Here is a 25,697-nt window from a genome sequence, read left to right as displayed (position 1 = left end):
ACATATCAAATGCCAGAAGTCTATGCAACAAAGGATAACCCCCCCTCCTGTCTGGTACAAACCAGCTGTCAGTCAACTGAGTATGACACCCAAAGGATGGACATTTTCACTTCCTACTTTGTTTTTTGAAGTAATGTATGTATGTATTTATAAAAACAAATTCAGCAACATTCTGCAACAAGAGGCATTCTGCTGTTGCTTAATAAAACACTCAACACAACTCAAATAATGTAATAATATAAGGTCCTGGCCAGCACCGAAAACAATAATGCATATTCACAGATGCTGAGGAAAAAAATAAATCAACACAGCCAAGTTAGTTTCCTGAGGTGGCAGATGAGATGAGCCACTGAGACGAAGGAAAAGAGAGAAGCAAAAAAGGAAGGGAGGGATGGCGCTAATTAGTTTTTTTTTTTTTTTTTTTTAAATCCTGCAGTGAGACTGCGTACAGCTGAGCTATAAGCCTGATGATTCAAACAGAGACAAAAGGGTTGGCCCATGGAGCAGATCAGGGCGGGATGAAAGTAGGACGAGGCAGGGGGACATCAGGAAGAAAGGATCCATGTGTCTCATAAACAGTGTAACAAATGCCCCTTTATGACACTTTAAACTTGAGGGCAACGCTGCTGTTGCTCTCTTTTACAAACGTCTGAGGCTGCTTGGCCAACAGCAGCCTGTCACGGCTGTCAGAACCCATCGGATGATAGTTCGGCACCTGGCCTATGGGCTGGTTTACGCACATATTAGTGTTCATTTCCATCACAAAGCAACTTTAGCTGCACCAAAGAGTGTGCCCAAGGGTTAAGAAACAATAAACATACTGGTCTGAAGGTTAGTGGTCTGAACGTCAGAAAAAATAAGAGTCTGCTGCACTATTTCAATCTCACAGGTTTACAAATCTGCTGCACTTCACCTCGCCAGAGTTTCCGACTGCTCTTACGCAACGTAAGACAAAGTGCGTCTCTGCTGTTTTTTTGTTTTTTTTTTTGTTTGAGTGTAGTACGAGCCTCTTCCTGTGTTTCCTCATTAGTCTGCAGAGGCACAGGGGCCTGGGGTACAGAGCAAGACAAAAGCTGGGCTCTCTCAAACAAGAGAGAGGGAAAGAGGGAGCTCCGAGGCCCAGAGACAAACAGACGCAGAGCGATGATGGACGAGCTAAGGCGGAAGGACAAATGTAAAAGGTTTTGTAAAATGCGTTCAACTCAGAGGCAATCTCTCCCTTTTAAATCCCTCTAGAAAATAAAATGCCACTGAAGTGACCAAATCAATTTGTTCTACCTGATTTACTGCGAACCATAATTTAACTGGAACAAGGATAACTCACAGCAAAACAACTTCCACGTTCTGGGTAGGTCACTGGCAGAAGTTAAAGTGAACATTAGTGAACCTGAAGGTGGTATTGCTGAGAGTCATCGGTGCACTAAAAGTACAACTTGTATTTTTATTCGCGTTTTCTCCAGTGATCCCACTGCAATTCGCCTCAGCTTTGCTATCCGTGCTCCCTCTGTCTGACATTGGCAGTACTCTTATCCACTTGAGCTGTTTTACTCAGTATCTGTCAAAAGGTGCTCATTCAGCAATGCGCCAAAAAAAAAAAAAAAAAAAAATCTCCATCAATCTCACATCCATGGGACGATCCAGCTTGTTTACTGCTCTTTTGGGTCTCTTCTGTCCGTTTTTTTTTTTGGACCCCCTCTGACGTCACAAAAAATATGCTCACTACAGTGGAAATATTTTAAAAACAAACGGATTTTTGTGAATTAGTGCAGCAGAAATTCCCATTTTTATCCTGCTATCTTAAAGGTGCAAAGCCACATTATTTGACATTTTTTATTAATACGTCAGTAACTCACTCTGGTTGCATACAAAGTTTTTTATGAAAGATCAAGTCCTGCTGACGTATTAGTTATTATTTTTGGCGTTTTTGTGCTATGTTTTCGCTCAATTTGTTGGTAAATAAAGCCTTTCGTGTTTATTTATAATAACAGCGGAAGTACAACACTGCACGTGCGCAGCAGGGGATAAACCAGGAAGCAGCTAACGGCTATAAGCATCTCCCCACGAAGTAATGGAAACAATGAAGAATGGGCCAAGACGTGAATAAACGTCCCTATTAATACTGTGATAATAGTAATAGCAATGCCCTTCTTAGCCTCTACAGTCCGAAGTAAAAACATTAAAAATAGATCAGTTGATTGGTTCTTACATTGATGATGTGTTTCTTAGTGATGTTCTGATATGAGGCTCTTAAAGTTGCTGTTAGATCAGTTTATTTAATTAATAATTGTTGGTCTTCGATCGCGTCGAGCTGCCGCTTTATGGCGAGGCATTTCAGAAGGCCAGGCTCGGTCCTCCATTATTCAATTTTGATTAATTGATTTATTTGTCGCCACATGATAGTTCTGCAGTACTGCAGGAAGATGGCACCCGCTGCTGCCAACTCCTCAGCAAGGAAAGTCGCTATTGGCTGTCCTAAAAGTCACTAGATGGCGTCATTACCTAATTTGCATATTTGTTCAGGTACTTGTGATGCCGGCTGTAGGAAAGAGAAGCTTTTGGCAGGACAAAAATGTGATTAAAAACCCTCTAAATATGTTTGGAACTACAAATGAACTTTATGAAATAATTCATGATTTTTTATACATTGCCTGGATCTACAAATTTGACCAAACTGAAGAAAGTGAACCAGTTGAATAAGGGATTCAAGCTGTGTGTGAATGAAATTCATGGAATTGTTTTAGTACAACAGTTTCAGAGAAAAAAAGACTAAATTAAAAACTATATTTACATCCCGCTTTGTAATCCATACACACATTATACATTTCTATATGAAAACGGCGCAGAGTGGGTCTCTCTCCTCTCTTTGCATACGCCAGGCTTTCAGGACGAGGCGGCTGCAGGGTGTGTTATGGCGTTCCACTCGCCATATGTGTGTGTGTGTGTGTGTGTGTGTGTGTGTGTGTGTGTGTGTGTGTGTGTGTGTGTGTGTGTGTGTGTGTGTCAGAAGCAGACAGCGCTGACTCATGGCAGCACTCGCTGCTCCCTCAGGACAGTGACTGCAGATTGATTGGTGTTTTTACGTGAAGTCGCTAGTCGCCAATAACAGAAAAAAGTTGCTAAATTTGTCGCTAGTCGCTTTTCTGGGGGAAAAAAGTCACTAAAGGGGTCTGAAAAGTCGCTAAATATAGTGGTAAAGTCGCTAAGTTGGCAACAGTGATGGCGGCCACGTCTGTTTATATATGGTGATTGCGCCCGATGAGGCGGTTATTTTCAGGCTCAAAAGGGACCATCAATAGACTATCAGGATGGACGCTTGGTGTATATAACCTTATTTTATCATGATTAAACGTTTTTTGGTCTTTTTTATAGGCCTATGTTGCGGCTACATACCTTTAATTACAACTGAATTGCTGTTGAAAGGGAAATGCACCTCTGGCTCCTTTTGCCTGAACTTATTAGTGTGATGCTAAGCAAAATAACAGGATATTTTGTCTAGAAAACAGTGGCTACTATCTGAGCTTCAATGCTCAGTGGAAACAAAAACAGGCTCAGAACGAAAAACATTCTGTGCATCACAAAATGTATCAGCACAAAGAAAGTGGTGGTAATCCTATGGCCCGCAGTGCATTGACTCTTTCCAGGTCAAAATGGCTCACAGCCCAAAGCGGCGTAACCTGCTGGGTGTCTGCCCGGTTGGGTGTGAGCCACTGTGTGTTGTCCTTAGAAGGAGGTGTTCTCCCAGGGCACCATTTATGTAAAACACACTGTATGTGCACTAGATAACTGAACTCAACCTAAAATCCAGCTGAAGGCGTTATTTCCTCCAAACGGCTATTTATCATCTACTGAAGATAACAATTAACTTTATTTTTGATTCCAAATTACCCTTTTCCAGGTCAGAGTTGGAACACAGCTCTTATCTGATTAACTCTAAGCCTTTTAGATCACTCTCGTTCATTAGAACAGGAGGTACTAACACTCTTCATTATTTAAAAGACTTACCTGTTTTTCCTTTTTCAAATTAGCTGCTGTGAGACATTTTCAAGGCTGTTTCCTTCCATAGCCTCGACGTGGAGCTGCGCTGAAAACATGCCAACTCATTTGCAAGGCCGTGAGGTATGGAAATGCAACCAACAAGCTGTGCAATCTGTTTGGGGTACTATAGCTGCAGGCCTGATCCTTTTTTTTTTTTTAAAAAAAGAAAATGTTGCAGTGTAAGGGAAACGGGATTATAAACGCTCCTCTGCTCTTTTCCACCTTTCTAATTAGCAGAGTGGCCACAGAACAGATATATTGCTCTGGTAGGGTGTTTAATAGTCACGCTTTCAGGTTGAGCATAATAACCGCAGGCTCCACTTTGTTTCTCTTTGTCACACAATACATCTCAGAAAGGACAATGGAGGGCTCAGCAGACTGCTCCCGACACGCTGACAGACTGCCTCCATCCTGCCCACACACACACACACACACACACACACACACACACACACACGCGCACACACACACACACACACACACATTCATCCAAACACAAAAGACACTGAGGAATATAGGAGGGCCTTTTGGTCAGATGGACCTGAACAGGCTCTTCACCCCTATTTAGTACCCTGAACATCCTGATCTCACATCTAAAGATCATAAAGAGCTCTGCTTTCTAAGCTCATGTTTTTATTTTTGTTGAATGTGCAGCAAAAGTCTTTTGACATCTTGTCTTAATCTCACATTTGTCTTGAATCCCAATGAGCCAATGCAGGTCGTGCTGAGCTTACTTTCCATGAAAATCCTCAAATACCATGCCTGAGCTATATATATATATATATATATATATATATATATATATATATATATATATATATATATATATATTTATTTATTTATTTATTTTTTGTCATCAACAAGTAGACTGGCAAAGCGCGACTGGAAAAAGGCACTGCTCACATCAAGTCCCGATGAAGGAGATTGGATTTTCCTGACAGGAGCCGCAGTCTTGATACAAACTCAAGCGATCGTTAATTGCCACAAACCATGCTTTGCGGGTTTCAGCCAATCAGCACAGATGCTGGTAGGGAAGAAGTGACATTCCCCCTGAGATTCCCCTTCATGAAATATTCAGACATAGCACACAATTTAATCATTGATATGAAGTGTATTGACAGCATCCGCCACTGTGGACTCTGAGGAAAACACACCTACATAAACACATATTTCAGTCCTGTTATTTTGGAGAGTGTAAACTGAAATTGTGCCTAGAAAGTATATTTTGGTACTTACTAATCTTTGACCGGAAGGCACACGGGCACAGCAGGTATGGCACATTACTGCCTCCATTATTTCCATGTTCTCCTTCAACTCTGGTTTCAAAAGTGTGCACGAGAGCAAATGTAGGATATAAGATAAGATCCTCCACCTGTTGGGAGAGTATTGTCTTGACATTTTGGTCATAACTCTCTTGCTTTTTGTCTTAATTTAAAACAATCATGATAAACAGTGGTTGTTTGTGACCAAAAACCACAGCCAAACTGAGCCCTGCTGTATAGAAAGGATTGCCTTGTGGTATATTAGATTAAGATCCAGTTCAATCCAATCACAATACAACACAGTGAAATTAGTTTTGAGTATATTATTGGATTGAAATAAATCGAATGGATTTGAACTGAATTTAGATCAAATTGGGACAGATTGAATTGGATCTGTTTGACCACTAAAGGGCCTTTGGGCGACGTCTACTGTGAACTGGCGGCATGTAATAAACTGAACAGAAATTTAAAAAAGATGGAAGTGATTCCTAAAATGAACGTTGCTTTGTGTTAAAGGTTTGAAAGGTGGGAATCAAGACAAAACATGCATTGAAAGATGTTTCCAGTGTTATTAAATAAAGGGGCAGGGGATGATTTGTTCACAGAGGAATCATTTAAACAAACACTATATCAAGATTATTATTTTTTTATTTGCGGGACTCAGTGGGTGTTGACCATTTTGATGTAACGCAGGTTGTGAGCACACATGTAGACTCTCATATCTGCAGGAGCCAAAGTCTTCAGAGCATGCACCTGATTGATTTTTCCATTAACACATACAACACACTATTGGCTGAGGCTGCGCATTATATGAAGTAAATTTTGCAAACTGACAGACTTTTTAGTGGGAATCTGGTAAAGCTCTCAGTTTTCTTGCATGTTCAGGACAGGTAGCAACCTCCTTTAATCTGGATCTGTAAAATCAGATTTAAACATTTGCACGTGTACTGACAACGTCTGGCATTAATGATCCAGATCTCCCTGTTTTATTTATTTATTTTTATTCCATTTGTTTATAATTTTTAATTTTTCTTGTTTTTTTATGTTTTTTTTATCTCTTTGTGGACCACGAGTCTGTTGATTAAAGCAATCAATCATCGTCTTTCGTAACCCCAACGCCTTAATAAGAAGATGGTCCTGATGCGATTGCGTCGCTCCTCTTTTCTTTCTGAAATAACACATAGTTAAGATCAATTTTACCCCTTCCCCAGAGATATTTCATTAATCATTACATTAAATTGCTGTCATGACATCACTCCACTGTTTTTTCAACTTGCATCTTGAATCATTTCCACAACAGACTTCTGAGACTAATCAAACACAGCAAAAATATGAACACACCTCCAGAACAAAACTGATGACGACCATCAGCATTTGGGGGATAACAAAGACTGATCAAGGCAAAAGAACCAGTTAGACCCAAAATCATATAGATAGCTGTATCAACAGAGGACAGAATGACCTAACAAGCAATTTTTTTACAGCCTGTGTTTAAGATAAAATTTTTCACGACCCACTTCCTTCCCTGCAGCATTTCCCTTTGTCCATTATCCCAGAAATATGTTCAATTAGACTTTGATACGAGCTGATCTATGCAACGAATGCCGATCATCAGACTTTATCACAAGAAAAAGACAAAAGAATGCCTTTTTCTTAAAGCACATCAGCTTTATTAAATACATTTTAAAACTATGGCATCTAAATTAGCTTAAGTTTCCATTAATTTCATCCTTCACACTCTTTTTTTTTTCCATTAAGGAGATATAGCAGTAGAGAATGCTGATGATACACTGGCATTAAACATTAATCTCTTGGTGTGTTCAGATTAAAAGTTATGAATACATCTTTATTTTATCTTTATGTGTCAAGAACACAGCCAGGCATATCTGCTATCTAAAGTTCATAGGACTGACTTGTTTAACGGGAACAGTGGGACAGTTCTGGGAATGTCTGGCCTGGTGTGAACAGATGACCACTGGTGTCTTCTCACTCCAGTAAGGAGGGCGCTGGCACTTAGGGGATTTAGAAGAGGAATCCTGACCACTAAGTGATCCTACAGCTTCTCGGGGTTACTGCACAGTCACCGGAGCAACAACTGAAGCGCTGGCATCCTTCTTCAAAGAGAAGCAGCCCTTAATACACAGTGCACCATCCCCCAACAAGCTCCAGCTCAAGATGTCAGCACAGCACCAGATAATGTTCAAAGGTTTTCTTTAGTCCAGTCACAAACCTTGTATAAAACCTTATACTATATTATTTGATCGTCTCCTCAGTCTTTGCCTAAGTAAGAAAAGTGACAAAAGCACAAAAGGTAAGTAATTTGTTCCTAAAAAAAACTGCAAATATGCAACTAAGACTAAAAAAAAAAACATTATTATGTGAATAGTTATATTGATTCTTTCTCATTAACATGCTCTAAATGCACGTTTAAAAAGACAAAAACCAAAGATTATTCAGTTGAATACCTTGAGCTGGGGTTACTGTTATCTGGACGCCTAAGATTCTAAGAATTTACAACGTTCCCATCATTTAACACTGTGATAGTTTCCAATAAATTTTCCATCAAGTATTTGATCATCAGGCCTTTTTGTTTAAATTAAGCCTTTAAAACCTGGATGCACAGTCATTTCCCTAAGGAAATCTCAGGGGTTGGATCTCTCTTGTAATCATGAGACAAGACAAGGAACAATGTTTTGAAATTGACATTATCATGATACTATAATGTCATATCACACGATGATGTTTAATATCAGTACAAGAAACCAGCTTATGCTGTAAGCACCATGATGCAGGTATGGGACTGCTGTTTTACTCAGTTTGTCTGTGTGTCCGTCCCTATCAAACAAATCTATTAATAATAATAATACCATAATAACTATTAATAATAATACTATAATGATGGATGTATGAGGGAGTGTTGCGCCGAGAAGAGAGGTGTGGATGGAGGGTTGAGGGCGTGTGGGGCTGCATTTGACCAGATTCCCAAAAATGGTTGTAGCCAATCAGATTGAAGTCAACTGGGTAGGTCCATATCTCATTACCCTATCCAACCCTTTTACTGAGGAGGGAAATCAGGCCTGCCAAAACACCCCCCCCCCACAAAAAGGTGACATTATTTTTTCAATGAGATTCTTTGGAGAGTGTACATATGCAGCAATATTAACAACATGAAATTGTTTATACAGTGATGTCATGACCCCTTTAAATGATACTTGGACTGAATCATTTAGCATATAGCAGGTTTTCAGTCATACTGACCAGTCGCACTCGCTAACGCACACACATTCATGCACCAATACGCAGAACGGTGGACAACTTGGGGCTTTTAAATGCCTCGCCCATGGGCACATCGTTTGCCACTTTGCTGCTGGTACACCTGAATTTCCCCACTAATGGACAACATAGGCCATTTCTATTTCTTCTTTTCCTGTGACAGGCACAATACATACCAAAATGCTGCACATCGGACAAATCTTTGCCAGACAAAGGTCGACATTAAAGTCGCACACCCCAGACAAAGATTAAGAGTATGTTTTCAACAGTGGGTTATTTTCCTAAGGTTAAGTTGTTCCTTACATGCACCAGTCATTTTTCCCCACATGGTTTTCCCTCAGATTGACACCACCACCTGACTAAATTCATCTGCCTCGGTATGTAACAATCGGCCCTTAGTATCTATAAAAACAGATTTGCGGGCATTCATCTGGAAACATTTTAGTAGCTCTCAATATTTAAATCATTTAACTTCTTTAGGATGTCCCAATATTGAAGATATGTTGGTTTCCTGTCTGAATTGTAACTGAAGAGAGCTTTAATACGTTTTAGAGTATGTTGCAGGTGACCATGCTGTATCACAAAGAGACACGTAGGAGAATCCATATAACCTTTGTCGGCTCAAAAGTCATAAAGGGTAATGTGGTGAAAGGCTGAGAGGTTGAACTTGGCAATATTTAAGATCTGCGGCCCTCAAAAACTATGTATAGAACATTGAACCTTCCAGCCCAAGATGATTTTTAAGCACTAATTTTCCTCAGGTGTGAATATCTATAAAAAAATTTAAAAAAAGTTTTATATATGCTTGCAACAGTCACATTAAGCCTACACAACGTATAGTGACTACATATTTATTGCAATAACAGTGTACTTGCCCAGCTGCAAACCAAAAAAGGAGAGGGTCATTAACGTTATCGCAGGTGATATCATAATTGGCCATTTTTATAAATAAAAACACTATTGCATGAATTTCTGATATTGGGGATCTAATTCGGCTGAGGGTATTCTCGGCAGAAACAACTCTGACAGAAAAGTCCAACACCCATTAATAATGCGGCATGTTTTGAGGGTGTGTTGAAGAAAGAGAATTAAAAAATTGTATTCTGCATTTAGTGTATCAGTACATTTATTTAGTGCCTTTCTTCCATTAGGAAACCTCGAAACATTGGCAATGTGTCAAATTCTCAAAACCAAAGGAGGCCCCGTGCAGGCTCTTCCTTCAACCTGCAGCTTGGATGAGATCTACATCTACTGGGCTAAGCAATTATAAGTACTCATTTCTCCAGCCCTCAGCAGGAAAGCTCCATAATTTATTAAGATAAAACTTAGGTTCATGCATCATGGCTGAGAGTGCACTAAAGAAAGGACGCATTTTCGGCCCAACTGGTAAAAGCCTTCTGCGTCCTGCTAAGTCTAATTTACCTTTTTTCTACTGGAGGTGGCCGTAACATGCACAGGACAGAAGGGACACAAGGCAGAAAAATGACTACCAGGTAGAAGGTTCGGTGCAAGACAATAGTAAGACAGGGGGCAAATCTGAGAGTGGAGCTGTTGGAAAAAGTTCAACTTAAAGAGTCACGAGTGTGATGGAATAGCTGGAAATAAGCTTGCCGCACTTTGAAACAGAATAGAGCAAATACAGAAGGAGGACAGAAAGAGACTTGCACACACACACACACACACAGAGAGAATAAAGTGTGGCTGTAAGAAAATATGACCCGCCTCTTACTTTGCATTCCCTGTCTCAGTGTCCTGATATCCAGGGTTATTTTTTTTTTCCCCCTTTCCCCTGGCAGGCTGTAAAACCTGAAAGGGAAGCAACTAAATGTGGAACACCCATGAGCAATGGGGCCAGTCAGGTGGATAATCTCGCTCCCTTACAGGACGGGGGTTCTGACGGAAAGATAACCAGGATGCCAGACAGTCACGGCAGAGCTGCGGAGCGTTCTCCGGTTTCACTCTACTCCCCGCTGTCCCCTCCATCCACTCCGGTGACGTCAGCCACCCGACTCTGCTGCAAAACAGCACACCTGCTAGTTTCGCAGTCCATCTGGCCCGGCTCCATCACTTGCTCAGCTCTCTAAGCACAAATACAGGTCTGTTTACAACCTGGGCGCTCACTCGCAGCTCTGCAGTGAATCTGGTGTCGGTTTCACCCTCGCTCAATGGGGAACAGTGGCAATTACAGTAGAACCTGTTGACAACAAATATCGCCGTGTCAAGATTCATTTGTATCACCGTTTCATTATTTCACAGGTGCAAAAATCTATTTATTGTGTGTTCAGTGTCTCTAAGGAGTTATTTTTTCACCACTACTTACAAATGGCAGCGTTTTTTTCTTCTTTTTTTTCAAGAAATTGAAGTGACAGGCCCCTTCACCTGCTTTTTTTTGGTCTAATCAGCACGAGCATAAACCTGCAAAATTATCAAAGCCAGGCTTTCGGAGACGAAAGGCTCAGAGAAGCGTTCTGCGATAGCGCTGGCTTGTTTTTAAGTTTCAAAGTGCCGTGTCTCCTCTGACAAAATCCTGTGTGCCCTGCGTGGTCTGATCAAAATAAAACAAATAAGCGACACCTACACCTCAGAAATGGTTTCCACATACATCGGATCACATGGTGCAATGTGCAACTTCAGTCTTTTTTTTTTAATGGAAATTATGCATAATGTTAGGACATCGTCACAACAGCACAACAGCCACGGCTCCGCAAATGGCGTCAAAGGACTAAAACCAGCGGCAAGAAATTGGACGTACACTGACAAAAACATAATTTACACAAATAGTTCTAAGGAACTGTGTGCTTTCAGTGCACACCAACAACCACCTTGATGCAAATGGCTTTTAGGTACTGCGAACCAAATTCATGATGGAGGAAAAACAGGGAGAAAACTAATGTGCTCTGGTCACACAAGACCGAAGCAGAACTTTCTGGCAAAAAAAATAAATAAAATAAAATAAAACTGTCTAGAGATCGCTCTGATCCTGCATGGCAGTGGCAGCGTCATGCTGTGGGGGGAGGCGTTTGTCCAGCAATGACAGAGAAACCAGTCAGTTTATGGAAAGCTTGGATGGACATAAAACACCAGGCGATCACAGTTGGCAAAATATTTGAGACTGGGTCAGAGGACGTGGTCCTAAAATACAGCTACGCTGGAAGGACACAATTGAAAAAAAATAAAAACATGCGTCAAGACTTACGTACACATACACCCTCCATCCAACCTGAGCTTGAACTATTTTGCATGGAACAATGGGCGAAAACGACACCTTTTTTGGTTAATGGTTTAAAGCCATAGTGAGTAGATGCCTTCCTTAAATGCAGCTTTGAATACACGCTGCACTATTTTTGGATGCTTTTGGTGGGAGGGGGTAAACACCAAAAACTGTGGCATTCAGGCACCGAGCCTGCGCTCAGCCGCCTAGTGCAGACACAAGTGCAGCCCCAGTCGGTTCCCTGCAGAGCGGGCCGACAGGTGACTAACCTGAATGGTGCACGTATACTCCGTGTCGTCCAGCAGCCTGACCGTGCAGCTGTATTCCCGCTCCAGATTCCTGAGGCTGCCACTCATGAATCGGCTCAACATCTTCACCGCGGATTCGCCGCTGTGCCTCTGCGTCTACGGGACCAGCACAACAATGAAAAAAAAAAAAAAAAAAAAAAAAAAAAGAATAATAAACTCCACACCAGCGTCCAAGTGAATATCACACCGAGCGCACCCCCCGGTCCCCTAAACGACCAGCAGCCGCGCATTCAGCCACCATTGCGGGTCCCGATTAAGTTATCTTTGCGGCGTGGGTCCGTTTTGTTGAGCGCAAAATCCAAAAGGATGCCCGCATCCGGATCCGGAGCCAGATCCAGGACGCAGCTCGGGCAATGGTGTGTGTGTGTGTGTGCGCCTGTGGTCGTGCAAAGGATTATCTCTCGCCATTCACCGCTGCCGCTTCGGCAGGCGGGCGGGCCCCAACGCAAACTGACGTCGACGTGAGCCAACGGGAGAGTGAGGCGTTTTGTCTGGGTTTTGGGATTATTTCCAACAGCGCTTTATCCGACGCTGCAGCTTCTCTGACACGGCTATAACTGCATAGCCACAATGCGATATTAAATCATAAACATGGGACATTTTCCGGCTTATTTTCGGATGTCTTGTGTGTTAATTTCGCCTACATTCAACTGCTAAAGAGCCGAGACACTGTTTTGGGTTGAAATTATATATATATATAAAAAAAGAAGAAAATAAATGCCTTATGTGGGATCAAATCCAAATTTGAAAACCACTTTTTTTAAAAGGAGTTTCAAATAACTCGTTTGATTTTCCTGTCTTGAATAAACCTTCATAAGAATGACCCCAAACCCTTGGCCTCAGGTGGCTGAACAATCCGCGTTTCCGTGTCGCAGAGAGAGTGGAAAAGCAGTGGATTGGTCTGCCCCCTGCTGGTCGCATCTCGTCATTGACCTTAGAATTAGTGCAGCACGCGCTTACGGATAATTATTATTTTGGATATAATTAATGTTATCACGGGACTGCGAGAGGCAGATCAATGGGGTTTTGTTAGATACGGTTCTTTTAAGATAAGATAAGATACGCTTTATTGATCTCACAGTGGAGAAATTCACCTGTCACACATCGGCTTAATAAACAAAAGAAGGTGCCAAAAGGAGGAAAAGGTGCATAAGGTATAAGGTATATACAGTGTGCCCACATATATACAGTGTATCAAAAAAATAAAAGAAAATAAAAGTACAAGGTATTATGCTTTAGCCCTTTACATGTGAGCTAAACAGAGTGGGCAACACTTACAAATAAAATACGGTGCCATACAAAATTCCCAACGAACGGTGACATAAATACAGTAAGAAATATTCAGAACAAAATTCGTGAGATTTTTTCGCTTTTTAAAACAAGTGGCATTCGGTTGTCGTCAACTTGCCGTGACCCGGATTCGAACCGGGGTTGCTGCGGCCACAACGCAGAGTACTAACCACTATACGATCACGGCGAGCTATCCGGAGCCGGTGGGCGTCAGATCGAAGTTTGGCATAAGTAGAAAATGATTGATGTCATTTTTATTTAATGTTGACAGAGCGTTTTAGTTGCTGTAAAATGTAACTCAAGCATTACGGTTGCGGCTTTATCAAGCTAACAGGTTTAATTTGTAAGACTTTTATTTTGACATGTGTTGCAATACCATAAAAAGCAAGCAATTGTTTTAATCTAAGTTTTTCCTCTGCTTCGACTAGTTTCTGGTTAAAAGAAAAGTTCATTTCAAAGATTTCTCCTTCATGGGGAAGAAAATACAATGCATAATTAGTAAGGTTGTCAATAATTTATTAGATTGTGGGTGTTGTGCTATGACGACAATGATTCTAATAAGGCTCATCATTGCAGTGTTTCTAAAAAAAAAAAAAAATTATAGACACAATCTTTAATTAATCTTAGTGAGACTGTATATAATGGGCCAACACAAAGCAGTGTATAATCGTGAAATAAGGTGAAATTTAACCCACAAGATTTTGGAAAATGTGGCATGCATTTGCATTCAGCTCCTTATCAAAATAGAACCATCATTTAAAGATGTCCAGCTGTTTAGGGGTATCTTTCTCTCAGCTTTACATACACATCTAGAGACTGGTAGTTTTTGCATATCCTTCCTTGCAAAGTAGTTCAAGCTCATTCAGACTAGCTGAAAAGCAACCAGTCAAAGTCTGGTCCTGAATCCAAATGTAAAACTATGGCAACACTTGAAAACATGTGTTCGATTGGGACGTCCTAACGCACGGATATGCTGATGTACACCATTCTATTGTAGATGTCTGACTGTATCCATTTCACTTCATCCATCTATTAATCAGCTCTGAGCAGCCCTGTCCCTCCGGAAGAAGAACATACCCACTGCATAAGGCTGCCACCACCATGTTTCACTGCATTTGTGGAGTAATTATGAACACATTTTCTCTCCCACATGAGCTGTGGACTTCTGAAGCTCCTCCAAAGTTGCAATGACCATCCTTTCTGCTTCTCTGGTAGATAGCCATGTCTTTCGTTGCTTTGCTTGCACGACATTGTGCAATACATTTCACATGTTTAATGACTGATTGATCAGTGTAATTAGATGTGTTGAAAACTTGGGGAATTGTTTTAAAACCCATCCCTGCTTTAAACCTCTCTACAACTTTATCCCTGACCAGCCTGGTGTGAACCTTCTTCTTTGTGGTTTTGTTTATTCACTAACGTTCCCCTAAAAACCTTTAAAGCTAACACAGAACAGCTGGATTTATACTGAGTTTAAACTGCATACAGGTGGACTCTATTTATTTGGTGATTGGTTCCATTGGATTTTATGTAGAGTAAAAGGTAAGGGTGGGATGACAACAAGTACACGTCACACTTCACATTTTTATTAGCAGAAAATCATAAGATTCTAATAAGATGCATCACCGTTTGTCATTCGAATGTGTCAACATGTGATAAAGTTCAAGGTGTATGAATGGTTTTTCCAACGCACTGTGTAGTCATGTAGTTATGTGAACTCAAACAACTCCCTGTAGGAAATAAACCCGCCACAAAATATGAGAAAAATTTACAAATTTTCCAAGCAAATCTGACTTTTTCAGCTTTGTTAATGTGCGCATTGTGTGAGAGAGAAACTTAGTTTAGCCAATTTCTGTGATTTGAATGCCCAGGACCATAACGAAGAACCTCCCTGGACACAGAAATTGCGGCTTTCCTTTTTATGGCAAAATAAAATATTTTCTAAAGCTCGAAAATACAGAGATGAAAGTAGTACTGTTTATGAGATATTAATGAATGAATAATTTATTTCCGACAGACATTCCAGTGAAACTATAAATTTTAAAAAAGATAAATTATTAAAGTAATGTCTTCAATAGGCCAGCCAGCTTGCCAATGAAGTAACAAGTGTTATTCACAACAAAAAAATCAAAAGTTATAACAAAGGTATCTTTTAAATTTCCCTACAGTGTTTTTGCATTGTTTTCATTTACATTCTACCATGAAAAAGAACATAAGAGTGGAACCTTCTACCTGGTATAAGAGTATACATGTCATCGATCCGCCTATTATCATCAATTACAGACAAGATGCACAATCAAACACTGTACAATATAATTAGAATCCCGTTGCTTTTACTCGCAGGGTCGGAAATCTTGCAGTTCAGTCTCGTCGTTCTCCTCAGGCTCATTGCTCCGCGCGGTTGCGGTTGCGGTTTTAGCGGCGCACTCTGCCTTTCTGGTGAAATGTCGATGTGGGGCGGCCAGAGCCTGATGCTGTGGTGATTTGCTGCGTGAAATTTGACTCATGCACTGGACTTTAGCACCGTCGGTTTTTCTGTCTTTTCCTGCACGATTCTCCCTGTACAGCTTACAGGACGCCACCAGAGGCTTTCCTATGTCCACCTGCAGGCTTTCAGTGTGCCGCAGATTACTGTCCTTGTGGGTATAGTGTAGATCCACCTTGACTACCACAGATTCCTAGCAGAATCGAAAAAAGAAAGCACATTAGTTGTGAAATAAATAAACCAAAAGGTTTTCATTAACATGAAAGTATCAGAATATTATCAACCACATACCTTCAACTTCTGGAGAGAGCAAAGTCTTAGGGTACAGTCAGGGTTATGCGTTTCATTAAATAGTAGTGAGTCCATTTCCTCTGAGCGACCCGACCTGGAGAATATGTCTTCCATTGCCTAGAGAGTCGAATCAAATACATTTTTGATGAGTGTGACTCACATACAACGTTCAGTAATTGCATGAAAATCTTTGCACTACCGTCTCTGCTGCCTAGTTCGGATAACAAAACTAACCACAAGATGGCAGTATAATCCGAGATTATGTAGTCAGACAAACACCCGTGTTGCACAAGAGGAGTGCATCACACTTTGCTTTCCTGCTTTGTCACTGGTTGCAACATGCTGGAAGTCCATATTTGGTAAGGACTTCCTCAGACATGGATTGCGGGGGTGTTGGTGGTCATTACAGAGACCGGCAGTGGAAACTGACTGCATTCCATCACGTCCAACGCGGAATTTATGGTAATACAGATTGAACCCAATATGGATTTAAATAGGTTTTAACAAATATTTCTGATTAGAGACAGGAGGAAAGTAATGCATGTTTGAAATATAGATTTTTGCACCCAGCATCCTTTTTTCTGTGCTTTCTTTGTGTCCCATTGTCACCTTTCAGATCTCTGTCTTCCCTGCTTTGATAACAGCAAAGTCTGACAGAAAATATCTGATTAAGTATGAAGTAAATACTTACCGGATTGCTACTTAGAATGACAGTACAGTCCTGGGTATGATCAGGTGTAGTTTTTATAGTCGCAAAAGCCACCAGTACATTGGAGAACAGAGCTGAGAAGCTGACTTCCACTTCCACACCGCAAAGAAACGTCAGGTGCTTCTTTCGTGGCAGCTCTGAAAGAAGAAATGAAAAACCTTCCTTATATAACTAAACACACACGAAGTTTTCCTATTATGACTTTTGCCATTTAAAGAATGTACACTTCATTTTGCAGAGCTATCGGTTGCCTTTCAGTACCTGATTTTTAACCACATAAGTAACGCAATTATTTTTGATGGAGAAAATAAATACTAGGATTTGGGGTAAAATAACAGAAGTCGGACGTGGTAAAAAATAGCCTCATTCCAAATAAAGCTAAAACAGACATTGCACCCCGATTCAGTTCCCTATTTTGATTGATCAAAAGCAATGACTAGTCTTTCTTTGAATGGTATTGAAAATAAACCACAACGTCTCCACATGGGTTGTCACAGGCTGCGGTGTAGGAGGTGTGAAGATCACTGAACAGTGCAATTATCATCTTGAATTCATCGGGGACAAGTAGTGGGTAAACCAAAAGCGATGTTAGCTTCGTGAAAAGTCACCTGTCGGCGTGTGTTTGTGTCTGGTGTCACCAACAGTATTTTCTCTGGAACCTTAAACACATGCGGGGGGGCCTTCTCCATACTCACCATTGGCTTGTCTCCAGCAAACATCACGTAGGTGAAGTTCCCTTGTGTGACCAGTTGTTCGAACTTTGTCTGTGAGGGATCGTGGTTCTTTCATGGTGTGTTTTATCTCCACTGCCTGTTTACCACTGACAAGACGGTCTTTACCAACATCTGATGTGGAGACAAGGAGAAAGTGTAAGTTAATAGGATAACACAAAACCACAAATGGCTCATAATACAGTGTTGTAAAAAGGTATTTGCCCCTCTGCTGATCTCTTCTCTGTCATAGTTTTAGTCACTCATAAATGTTTCAATCTGGGCCTTTTTCTAATTGTCCCTCTTGTTAAATCTTGAATTAATTGTGATCAACAAAATTCTTGGCAGTTCATTTTTTATTTGCCACACCCAAGCCTAAATGCTGGTAGAGCTGTAATATCAATAAATTGCTTCCATAGAAACTATTTGACAACACAAAGCAGACTTAGAGATAAAAAAAATAAGAGAAAAGAAACAACACACAATGCCTAGACCTAAACAGAATTCTGGAACCGATTAAGAACAAGACTTAGTCTTCAAAAAAAGGTTGTAAAATTGTTTGTAAAGCTTTGGGACTCAAGCCCAGTCGGTCGAGGCAGATGACGAGCCTGGTTCTGCTGGAAGTTTTTTCTTCCTGTTAAAGGAGAGTTTTCCTCTCCAGTGTATGAGGGATTGCTGCAAAGCCATCGACAATGCAGACGACTGTCCACTGTGGCTCTACGCTCTTTCATGAGGAGTGAATGCTGCTTGTCAAGACTTGATGCAATCTGCTGGGTTTCCTTAGATAGGAAACTTTTTGACCAATCTGTCTGGATGATTTAACTGATTTGACTTTGTAAACTGCCTTGAGATGACATGTGTTGTGAATTGGCGCTATAAAAATAAAACTGAATTGAATAGAAAGCCTGCGATAGACCGGCGACCTGTCCAGGGTGTATCCCGCCTCTCGCCCATTGACAGATGGATATAGGCACCAGCAACCCCTCGCGACCCCAACAGGGATAAGCGTGTTGGAAAAAGGATCGATGGATGAATAGAAAGCGAACCGCAATGACAGCCATAATCCATAAAAAAGAAACCTTTTCCAGGGGTGTCTGAGCTACAAAAATTAATTCAATGGCAAAAATGTAAGAGTCCAGAAGAACATCTAAAGAGAACTGCAAACCTCCTCAACAATCAGAAAGAGAGACGCCAATAACAGCATGAAAGGAAGAATCCCACGTTCATCAACCTCGCCAAAATGAACGCAAAGGCCTGTAACTTATTTGCCAACGAAAAATCTTTGTAATCACCAAAACCTTCAGGAAAATTGGTTGTGGAAGAGCAAGACAAAAGTGGACATTTTTTTGGAAAGTGTGCACTCAGTTACATCTAACGTAAAACTAACCCAGTCATTTCAGAAAAAGAACAACAATCAAACACGGTGGTGGTGGTGGTGGTGGTGATGTGATGGTCTGGGTCTCCTATTCTGGGTCAGGGCTTGCTCTAACTGAAAGAATCACAAACCCTGCTCACAACCAGACAATCCCAAAGGACAATAACTGGCCATAAAGTCAAGTCCACGACAGAAAAGCTTAAAAAAAGAAACAATATGAAGCTTTTGGAACGCCTCAGTCAAACTGCCTTACCTTGAAACTTAAATCGTATTGAAATGATGTGGTATGACCATAAACAGGCCTTCAAGCTTGATAAAACCTCTAAGGTGTTCGAATCTAAGCTAATCTGCCAAGAGGAATGAGCCAATATTCCCCCACAGCGATGTCAAAGACTCATTGCCAGGTATGGAAAGAGCCTGATAGCAGTTGTTACCGCCAACAGTGACTCAACCCAAGGTTTATGAGGCAATTACTTTTTCACATAGGCCCAGGGTGGTTTAGATAGCTTTTTTCTCCTTTAATAAATTAAATATGCTTTTTCCCCTGCTTATTCAGGTTATTTATGTTTGCTTTTAAAGTTCATTTGATGATCTGAAACATTTAGGTGTGACTAAAAAAACCACAAGCTAAAAAAATCTGTTAATGGGAAAATACCTTTTAACAGCATTGTACATAACGTCAGGGTTACGCCGAACTGCTAAAATATTTTCAAAGGTTTGAGTGAAAACGTAATGCATTCCTCTAACCATGGGACTCCGTGAGTTCTGCAAATAGGAAAGTGATGAATGAGTAAGTTACGGAGAATTGGATTCACACGAGCCAATTTGAGGAACTAGGAATATTTGAAAAATGTAACGATGTTCAAAATAACAGATTGGCCAGAATTGTAATTTTGGAGGTTATTACCTGAAGAATTCAAAACGTGCAAAGAACGGAGAGGTTTCAAAGGTCGTTCAAAAGAAAGGGTAAACAAAAAAAGAGGATGTGGATCTATCTGTCACCCTTAAAAACATTGATTTTACAGCAAAGTGTTTCCAACAAATTACAAGCAGTAATCTACACGCTAGTCAATTTAAAGAAGTCCTCAAGCGCTTTGACACACACACACACAGATTGCTATCAGCAGGGGGTCATGTCTCGCCTCTACTGATTTGCGAGTGACCCCTTGAGAGCGGAGGCAGGGAAGGGGGGGGGAGCCGAAACGGCAAAGCAGCTGTCTCGCTCTCCGCAGCTCTCGGGTTTCTTGGTGTTCTCTCGCCAACAGTGTGAATTTCCAAAGAATGAGGTCACATGCTGATCGAAAAAAAGCCCATCCAAAAAGACAAACATGCTCTCAAGACGGGAGAATTTGATATTGTTACATCCCCGATCAGTTGGCTACGCCAAGAAATACCCATGAAAACGACATTAAAACGCGATGCCGGGGGCGGGATCGTAAACCTCGTCTGCGCTTCAGCAGCACGTCGAAGGACAACCTGTTCCCCTCGGTGCTGTTTACGCTGAATCTGTTACAGCCGTTACGAAATAACACTGATAAACTCGATGCAAATATAGTTACACAGTGCCCTGACGTTTTATCGAAAAAGGTTTCAAAAGGGAATGACTGAATCGATGTCAAAGGCCTTTTTTCACTGCATGGATATATATGTGACACATTGGGCCTGATGTTAAAACTATATTTCAGAGTACTAGGCTGATTGGTTAGTAATTCATCACCTTCTCTAAAATAACAGTCTTCATAAATAACTCACCCTCGGAGACTCGCTCTAAGACGTGCGTGACTTTGTCTGCTTGAAGGATGTGCTTGTTCAGGTACTTTGTGAAGATGCCGGTACTCTTGCCCCCATCCTGGACCTCGTACGCCTCAGCATCCTCGCATCTGAAAAGAGTTACCAGGTGATGGTGAAACAAACTATTTTTTCCTTTGATTTTTCTTTTTTTTTTTCATGTCTACCATTTGTTGTTTCAACATAGTTTGAAAATAATCAAATCATACATGTATATAAATATGGATAAACATACGTGGCATAACCATACACCGTGTTCCCATTCGGTCCCAGTGGCTTGATGACTGATGGTATGCAACCCTGGTTGTACCTACAAAACATTTTTTAGAAATAATCCTGGTGAGTTTTTTGTTTTTTTTTTAACACATTTTTTTCCCCCCATTTTCAGGAAAATTAAAAGGGATTGTTACATTTACCATTTTCTACAGGTATCCAACAGGATGACACTCATTGCCGTTTGCCTTTCCTGCATTTGATGCATGACCCGCTGCACACAGACACAGTTCTTGGTTTGGTACGGCTGTGGCGCGTCAACCGCGACCAAGTAATTCCTCCCGGCGTGCTCATAACCGTGACCCGCGTAGTAGAAAAGCCCTGTCGGGTGACAAGAAAAGGCAATAAGCAAGAGTTTGAATCATTTCAAACATTACTACAGTATGTGTTAGGAAAAAGAAACGACTTCTTTGAATCAACAGGAATCAAAAGGACGGCAGATTTCTTTTTTTAAGGTACAGAGACATTAGTTCATACTATCAGTCAAATGTGCCATGACTGTTTCCTTCTTCTATTTTATCATAGGCACAATTATATCTAACTATACATCTATGATACAGTTTCCCTTCCTGCTGTTTAATTATAGTATTGACTTACTTCCTCTTTAACAGCAGAACCGCTTTTAGAAACCAAATGTTGTCACACATCTTCAATAAATAGATGACTTTTATCCTGATGGCTTTTAAAAAAAAAAAAAAAAAAAAGGTCTGCAGAAATTCTTGCACTAAAACTAACTCTTGAGGCCGCTCGGAAAAAGCCGTCTTACATGCCCACTCAAGTACACCCACACAACCATAAACAAGTCAAGAGTTCAGGAAATATGACTTAGAGAGCACAGGACATGAAAAAAAGGAAGTTGAAAGTAGCGTTTCACAATAGCAAGATGCATAATTTAAACCGTTCGGTCGATAGCTCCTTTGGTAAAAAAAAATAGACTCACCGTAAACTCCCCTGTCAAGGAGCTGAATGAACTTGTCGATAGCAGCCATCATCTCCTCCCTGGTGAGATCCAGCAGGGAGACAACCCTGAAGCCGAGCTGCTGCAGCAGGTTGGCCAGCTCGTGGACGTCCATGATGGGGGCCATCAAACCGGGGTGGTGGCGGTAATTCAGGTTGCCGATAAGAAGGGCAATCTTATCGGTGGCTGAAAGAGAGAACGAAATAAAGAAAACACAAATTATGGCAACACTTCTTTTTTTTTTCTTTTTTTTTTTGCAGCTGTGCATTACAAATAAGAGTCTGTTTCCACAAAACTGTACCTGTTAGTGCTGCAGGAGGAGGCAGGTCAGGTTGCACTAAAAAAAAAAAAAAAAACACAAACAAAAATCCCCCATAAAATTAGCATCTGGGATTAAAAAAAGAAAGAAATCCAAAAAACGAAACAGAAGAAACGATGCCACCTTTTGAGGATGTCACTGCAATAACCAAAACCTGAACTATAAACAGGGGAAACCTAGGCAAGAGCTGGTTTCACTTCACATCAATTTCCTGCTTTGTCAAAGGTTTGAGACCAACAACTTCCTTTCTACTCTGTAAAAATGGGAAAGTACCTCTAGCAGTGGAAAAAGAAAATGTAATCCTTTCAGTTAAATCAGCAAAAATGTAAGGAGTGTGAAGGAAATCTCGCCTCCCCCCTCAGTTTCTTTTACTCAAAAACATAAGGAAAGCACGAAGAATGGGTATAAATTATGAAAAGGTGTGTTTACAGTTCTGCTGGGGACCTACCGATATCGACATCGACCGGCTCTGTCCACCTCTCTTCTAAGACGTTAGATATCGAACACAGATAGGATCCCCCATGTTCTGCTGTTACACCATCAATCTGCAAGGTTAATAAAGCGCATTGCCTTGCTTTCAGCACATTTCCTCAAGTGCAAATCATACATTTAGTAAAACATTAACCAAGTCTCCTAAAAGAGTTGGTGAAAAAGCTCGATTTGACTTTCACATACGACAGAGTGTAAGCGATCGCTATCAGGGGCTCGGCTCTATACCTGCAGGACATCAGCGGTCTTGTCCAGCAGCGGCTGTCCATTTCGGTACCACTGGTAGTGTGGAGTGGGGATGCCAAAGGCAGCGCAGCGAAGGCTGAGTTTTGTGCCCTGTTGTACAGCCTGTGGTTTGGGATTAATGGCGATATGCGGCTCGCCCTGCCAGTCGACCGGCAACCCTGAAAAGTAAGAGGTGGGAATAGCGAGATAAGCATAAGACCAGTCACGTGAGCACTGCAGAGATGAATAGAAGGAATAAGTGTAATACCTGATTTATCAATGTCTAGCACCTTCACCTTCACCCACTCGCTGAAGATGTAGTTATGAAAGAGATCGTTGACACGGCAGACATATCGCTGGGTTTTAGAAGCTCTGATGGTCAGGTCTGCTTGAGTACCACCAGGCACCTGAAGAAGAAGAAAAATAAACAAGTGGTAACTGAAACGCTGTCGTTTCACCGCCTCACTGGTTTGTATACACACATTTTAAGCTCTACTGTCCTTGTTACCCACAAGCTAACCATTTCATACAGGTTTGTTAGTCATCGTGTCTCAGGTTTAGTTTTGTTGTTGTTGTGGTTTTGGGTAGATTTGATGAAATATTAATTTTAAAACTCACATATAATTGAGTTTTATATTCTTTTTCCAATGATAATATATGGCACCCTAACTGTGTTGAATGGGATTCTGATCCAGGTAAGAGCCTGCAGATTTGCTGTGGTCATTTTGGTTTAGTTCATTTCGGTAAAATAAAAATAGGGTAGGAACATTTAAAATTAAGATTACATAATCTACAGTAGGCATAGTCCTACTGTATGGACAGTTGGTTACCAGATTACATTAAAATTACATCTACAACAAGAGGTTGCTTCATATTTGTTCATCGGTTTGATCTGTCACAAATGTGTCACGTTTCGTAAGCAATGACTGACCAAGTAGCTCCAGAAACAAAGGTTGTAATATAAGTATTATATTATACCTACAACTGAACTATAAGTGTCTTATGACTACTTGTCCCCCATAAGTCATGAACATTCAGGACCACAAATATATCCAGTAGTTAAATCCATGGGTACGAAATGTTTTGTTTCACAACTAAGAACTTGGAATGGATAAAAGACTGGGAGTGAGGTTGAACATCGATCCAACAAGGATTACTCTGAGATTTGATGGAGGAAAATTGTCCATCAAAACATCCGCGGTCAAAGCGGGTGACGCCCCTGCTCCAGGTGCACTGAGCCGGTTCGAGTCCTAGAGTGTGCCCGAATAAGTCCGCTACCAAACAACCAGACCAGCAAAATTAAGATAGTTTACCGGCGAAATTGCCAGATCTATTCTTACAGGATAAACAAACACAGAGGAGTTTCCCCCCATCTATACAATATAAGCGGTGTTGTGCCGTCCCTCTTCAAAACCCATCCCCTCACCTCCTTCTCGTCCTCGGAGAACCACTGGTAGCTGAGGATGCCGGTGCCCTCAGCGCGGACGCGCAGAGTCACCTTGTGGTTCACAGGTACGCACGCGGAGACAGGGTGGCGCACGATGACGATTTCTGAAACAAATCACGACAGACAAGTCAGCCATCCGAAAGCGCACCCACCCCGTCGGTTTTGTTTTGAGACGGATCGCCGTGGACTGTGCGGCGGTGAATTAATACCAAACAAACCTGTGATCATTGTGTGAGTGGGCTTGGGGCAAGAGCCGGTCATCTGCGCATTTTCCTCTTCTTATATCACTGTAAGAACAACACCGTTAAAATAATAGTTTAGGCTATACAACGCGGGGGGGAAAAAGTCAACACATCCGGCTGAATCGTCCAAAAAAACATTCACTTCTCATTTCCAGTGAAGCAAGCCGTGACTCTACAGTCACAGTGCAGATAGTTTAGTTAGGGTTTGTAATATTTTAGTGCATACCTGCCGTCAGCTCCGGAACGCATGAACAGTTGTCGGATCTCGCAGAAATGTGTTTTCCTGACCTAAGTCTGAAAAACCTCTAATATATAAACTCTTCCCTTTCCCGGAACAAGAAAAAGCGCACACACACATTACCGGATTCAATGTAATATGAGGGCACACAAATAAAAAAGGATTAAACGCTAAATCATACGCAAGACTCATTCAAATCCATTATGTTCTGTTAGTTTTGAAATAAATTTGTGTTTTGTGTCAGGCTGTCAAAACACCAGGAGATGAGCTCCGAGCTCCCCTTGATCAAAAGCAAGCGTGCATGTGAAATGTGAGGGGGGCTACATTTAGAAGGTTTACGGTAAAAGAGCAACTTGGCTCCTTTCCCTTGCGAAGCAAACCGCAGACTGAGGTCAGAGTAGAGATACGGTAGTTAAAGAGAAAGATAACACTCTCCGAAGCTCGTCAACCCCTCGATGGAATTTTAACACAAGAGATTACTTATGTTTTAGTGGCCAATCCCAGATCAAATCACTCCAACTTCCTAACAGGCTTTAAAACGTTTAGATTTATTAAAATCTTTATTACACAGCTCATCCACAACCTAATACAATGCAAGCGAGACAAACAAAAGACAACAAAGATGACTAATTGGGTATTTTTAATATCATTAAGTTGCCCGTGACTTCTATATCTAAGATATTTGTTGACTCCAATAGGAGATGTTATCACAATATGGATACTACATAACATGATTTCCGTGCATACCTACATCATCTGTTCCTCCTCT

The 25,697-nt window shown here is 41.1% G+C and overlaps 2 protein-coding genes and 1 non-coding gene across 4 annotated transcripts in view; all 3 read right to left on the bottom strand.

Moving 5' to 3' along the window:
• The window catches only part of LOC105932310 (FERM domain-containing protein 5), a 75,856-nt gene extending 63,360 nt beyond the window's left edge, over positions 1-12,496 (bottom strand). Inside the window, exon 1 of one of the 2 annotated variants that reach the window (XM_036149892.1) lies at positions 12,051-12,496. In XM_036149892.1, coding sequence (XP_036005785.1) covers positions 12,051-12,152 — 102 coding nt within the window. In that variant the 5' untranslated portion in view covers positions 12,153-12,496. The remainder of the gene's footprint in view (positions 1-12,050) is intronic. The other variant, XM_012871404.3, reaches the window with a different exon arrangement.
• Positions 12,497-13,494: 998 nt separating this feature from the next.
• On the bottom strand, positions 13,495-13,566 carry trnah-gug. Its single transcript has one exon. It is a non-coding gene; the product is annotated as a tRNA-His (tRNA).
• Positions 13,567-14,943: 1,377 nt separating this feature from the next.
• Positions 14,944-25,027, bottom strand: malt3 (MALT paracaspase 3). Its single transcript, XM_012871481.3, has 15 exons — positions 24,917-25,027; positions 24,667-24,735; positions 24,428-24,552; positions 23,270-23,408; positions 23,005-23,180; positions 22,736-22,832; positions 22,270-22,305; positions 21,951-22,154; positions 21,154-21,331; positions 20,973-21,047; positions 20,702-20,829; positions 17,560-17,709; positions 16,847-17,001; positions 16,156-16,272; positions 14,944-16,057 (listed from the first exon to the last, which is right to left on the bottom strand). The coding sequence occupies exons 2-15, from the start codon at positions 24,707-24,709 to the stop codon at positions 15,713-15,715; spliced, it is 1,968 nt and encodes a 655-aa protein (XP_012726935.2). The 5' UTR covers positions 24,710-24,735; positions 24,917-25,027; the 3' UTR covers positions 14,944-15,712.
• Positions 25,028-25,697: the final 670 nt, after the last annotated feature.

The sequence above is a fragment of the Fundulus heteroclitus genome, chromosome 2, assembly GCF_011125445.2.
Source record: "Fundulus heteroclitus isolate FHET01 chromosome 2, MU-UCD_Fhet_4.1, whole genome shotgun sequence".
In the NCBI taxonomy this organism is placed as follows: domain Eukaryota; kingdom Metazoa; phylum Chordata; class Actinopteri; order Cyprinodontiformes; family Fundulidae; genus Fundulus; species Fundulus heteroclitus.
Note: the sequence above shows the minus strand (reverse complement) of the source record. Positions and strands in the feature narration are given on the sequence as shown.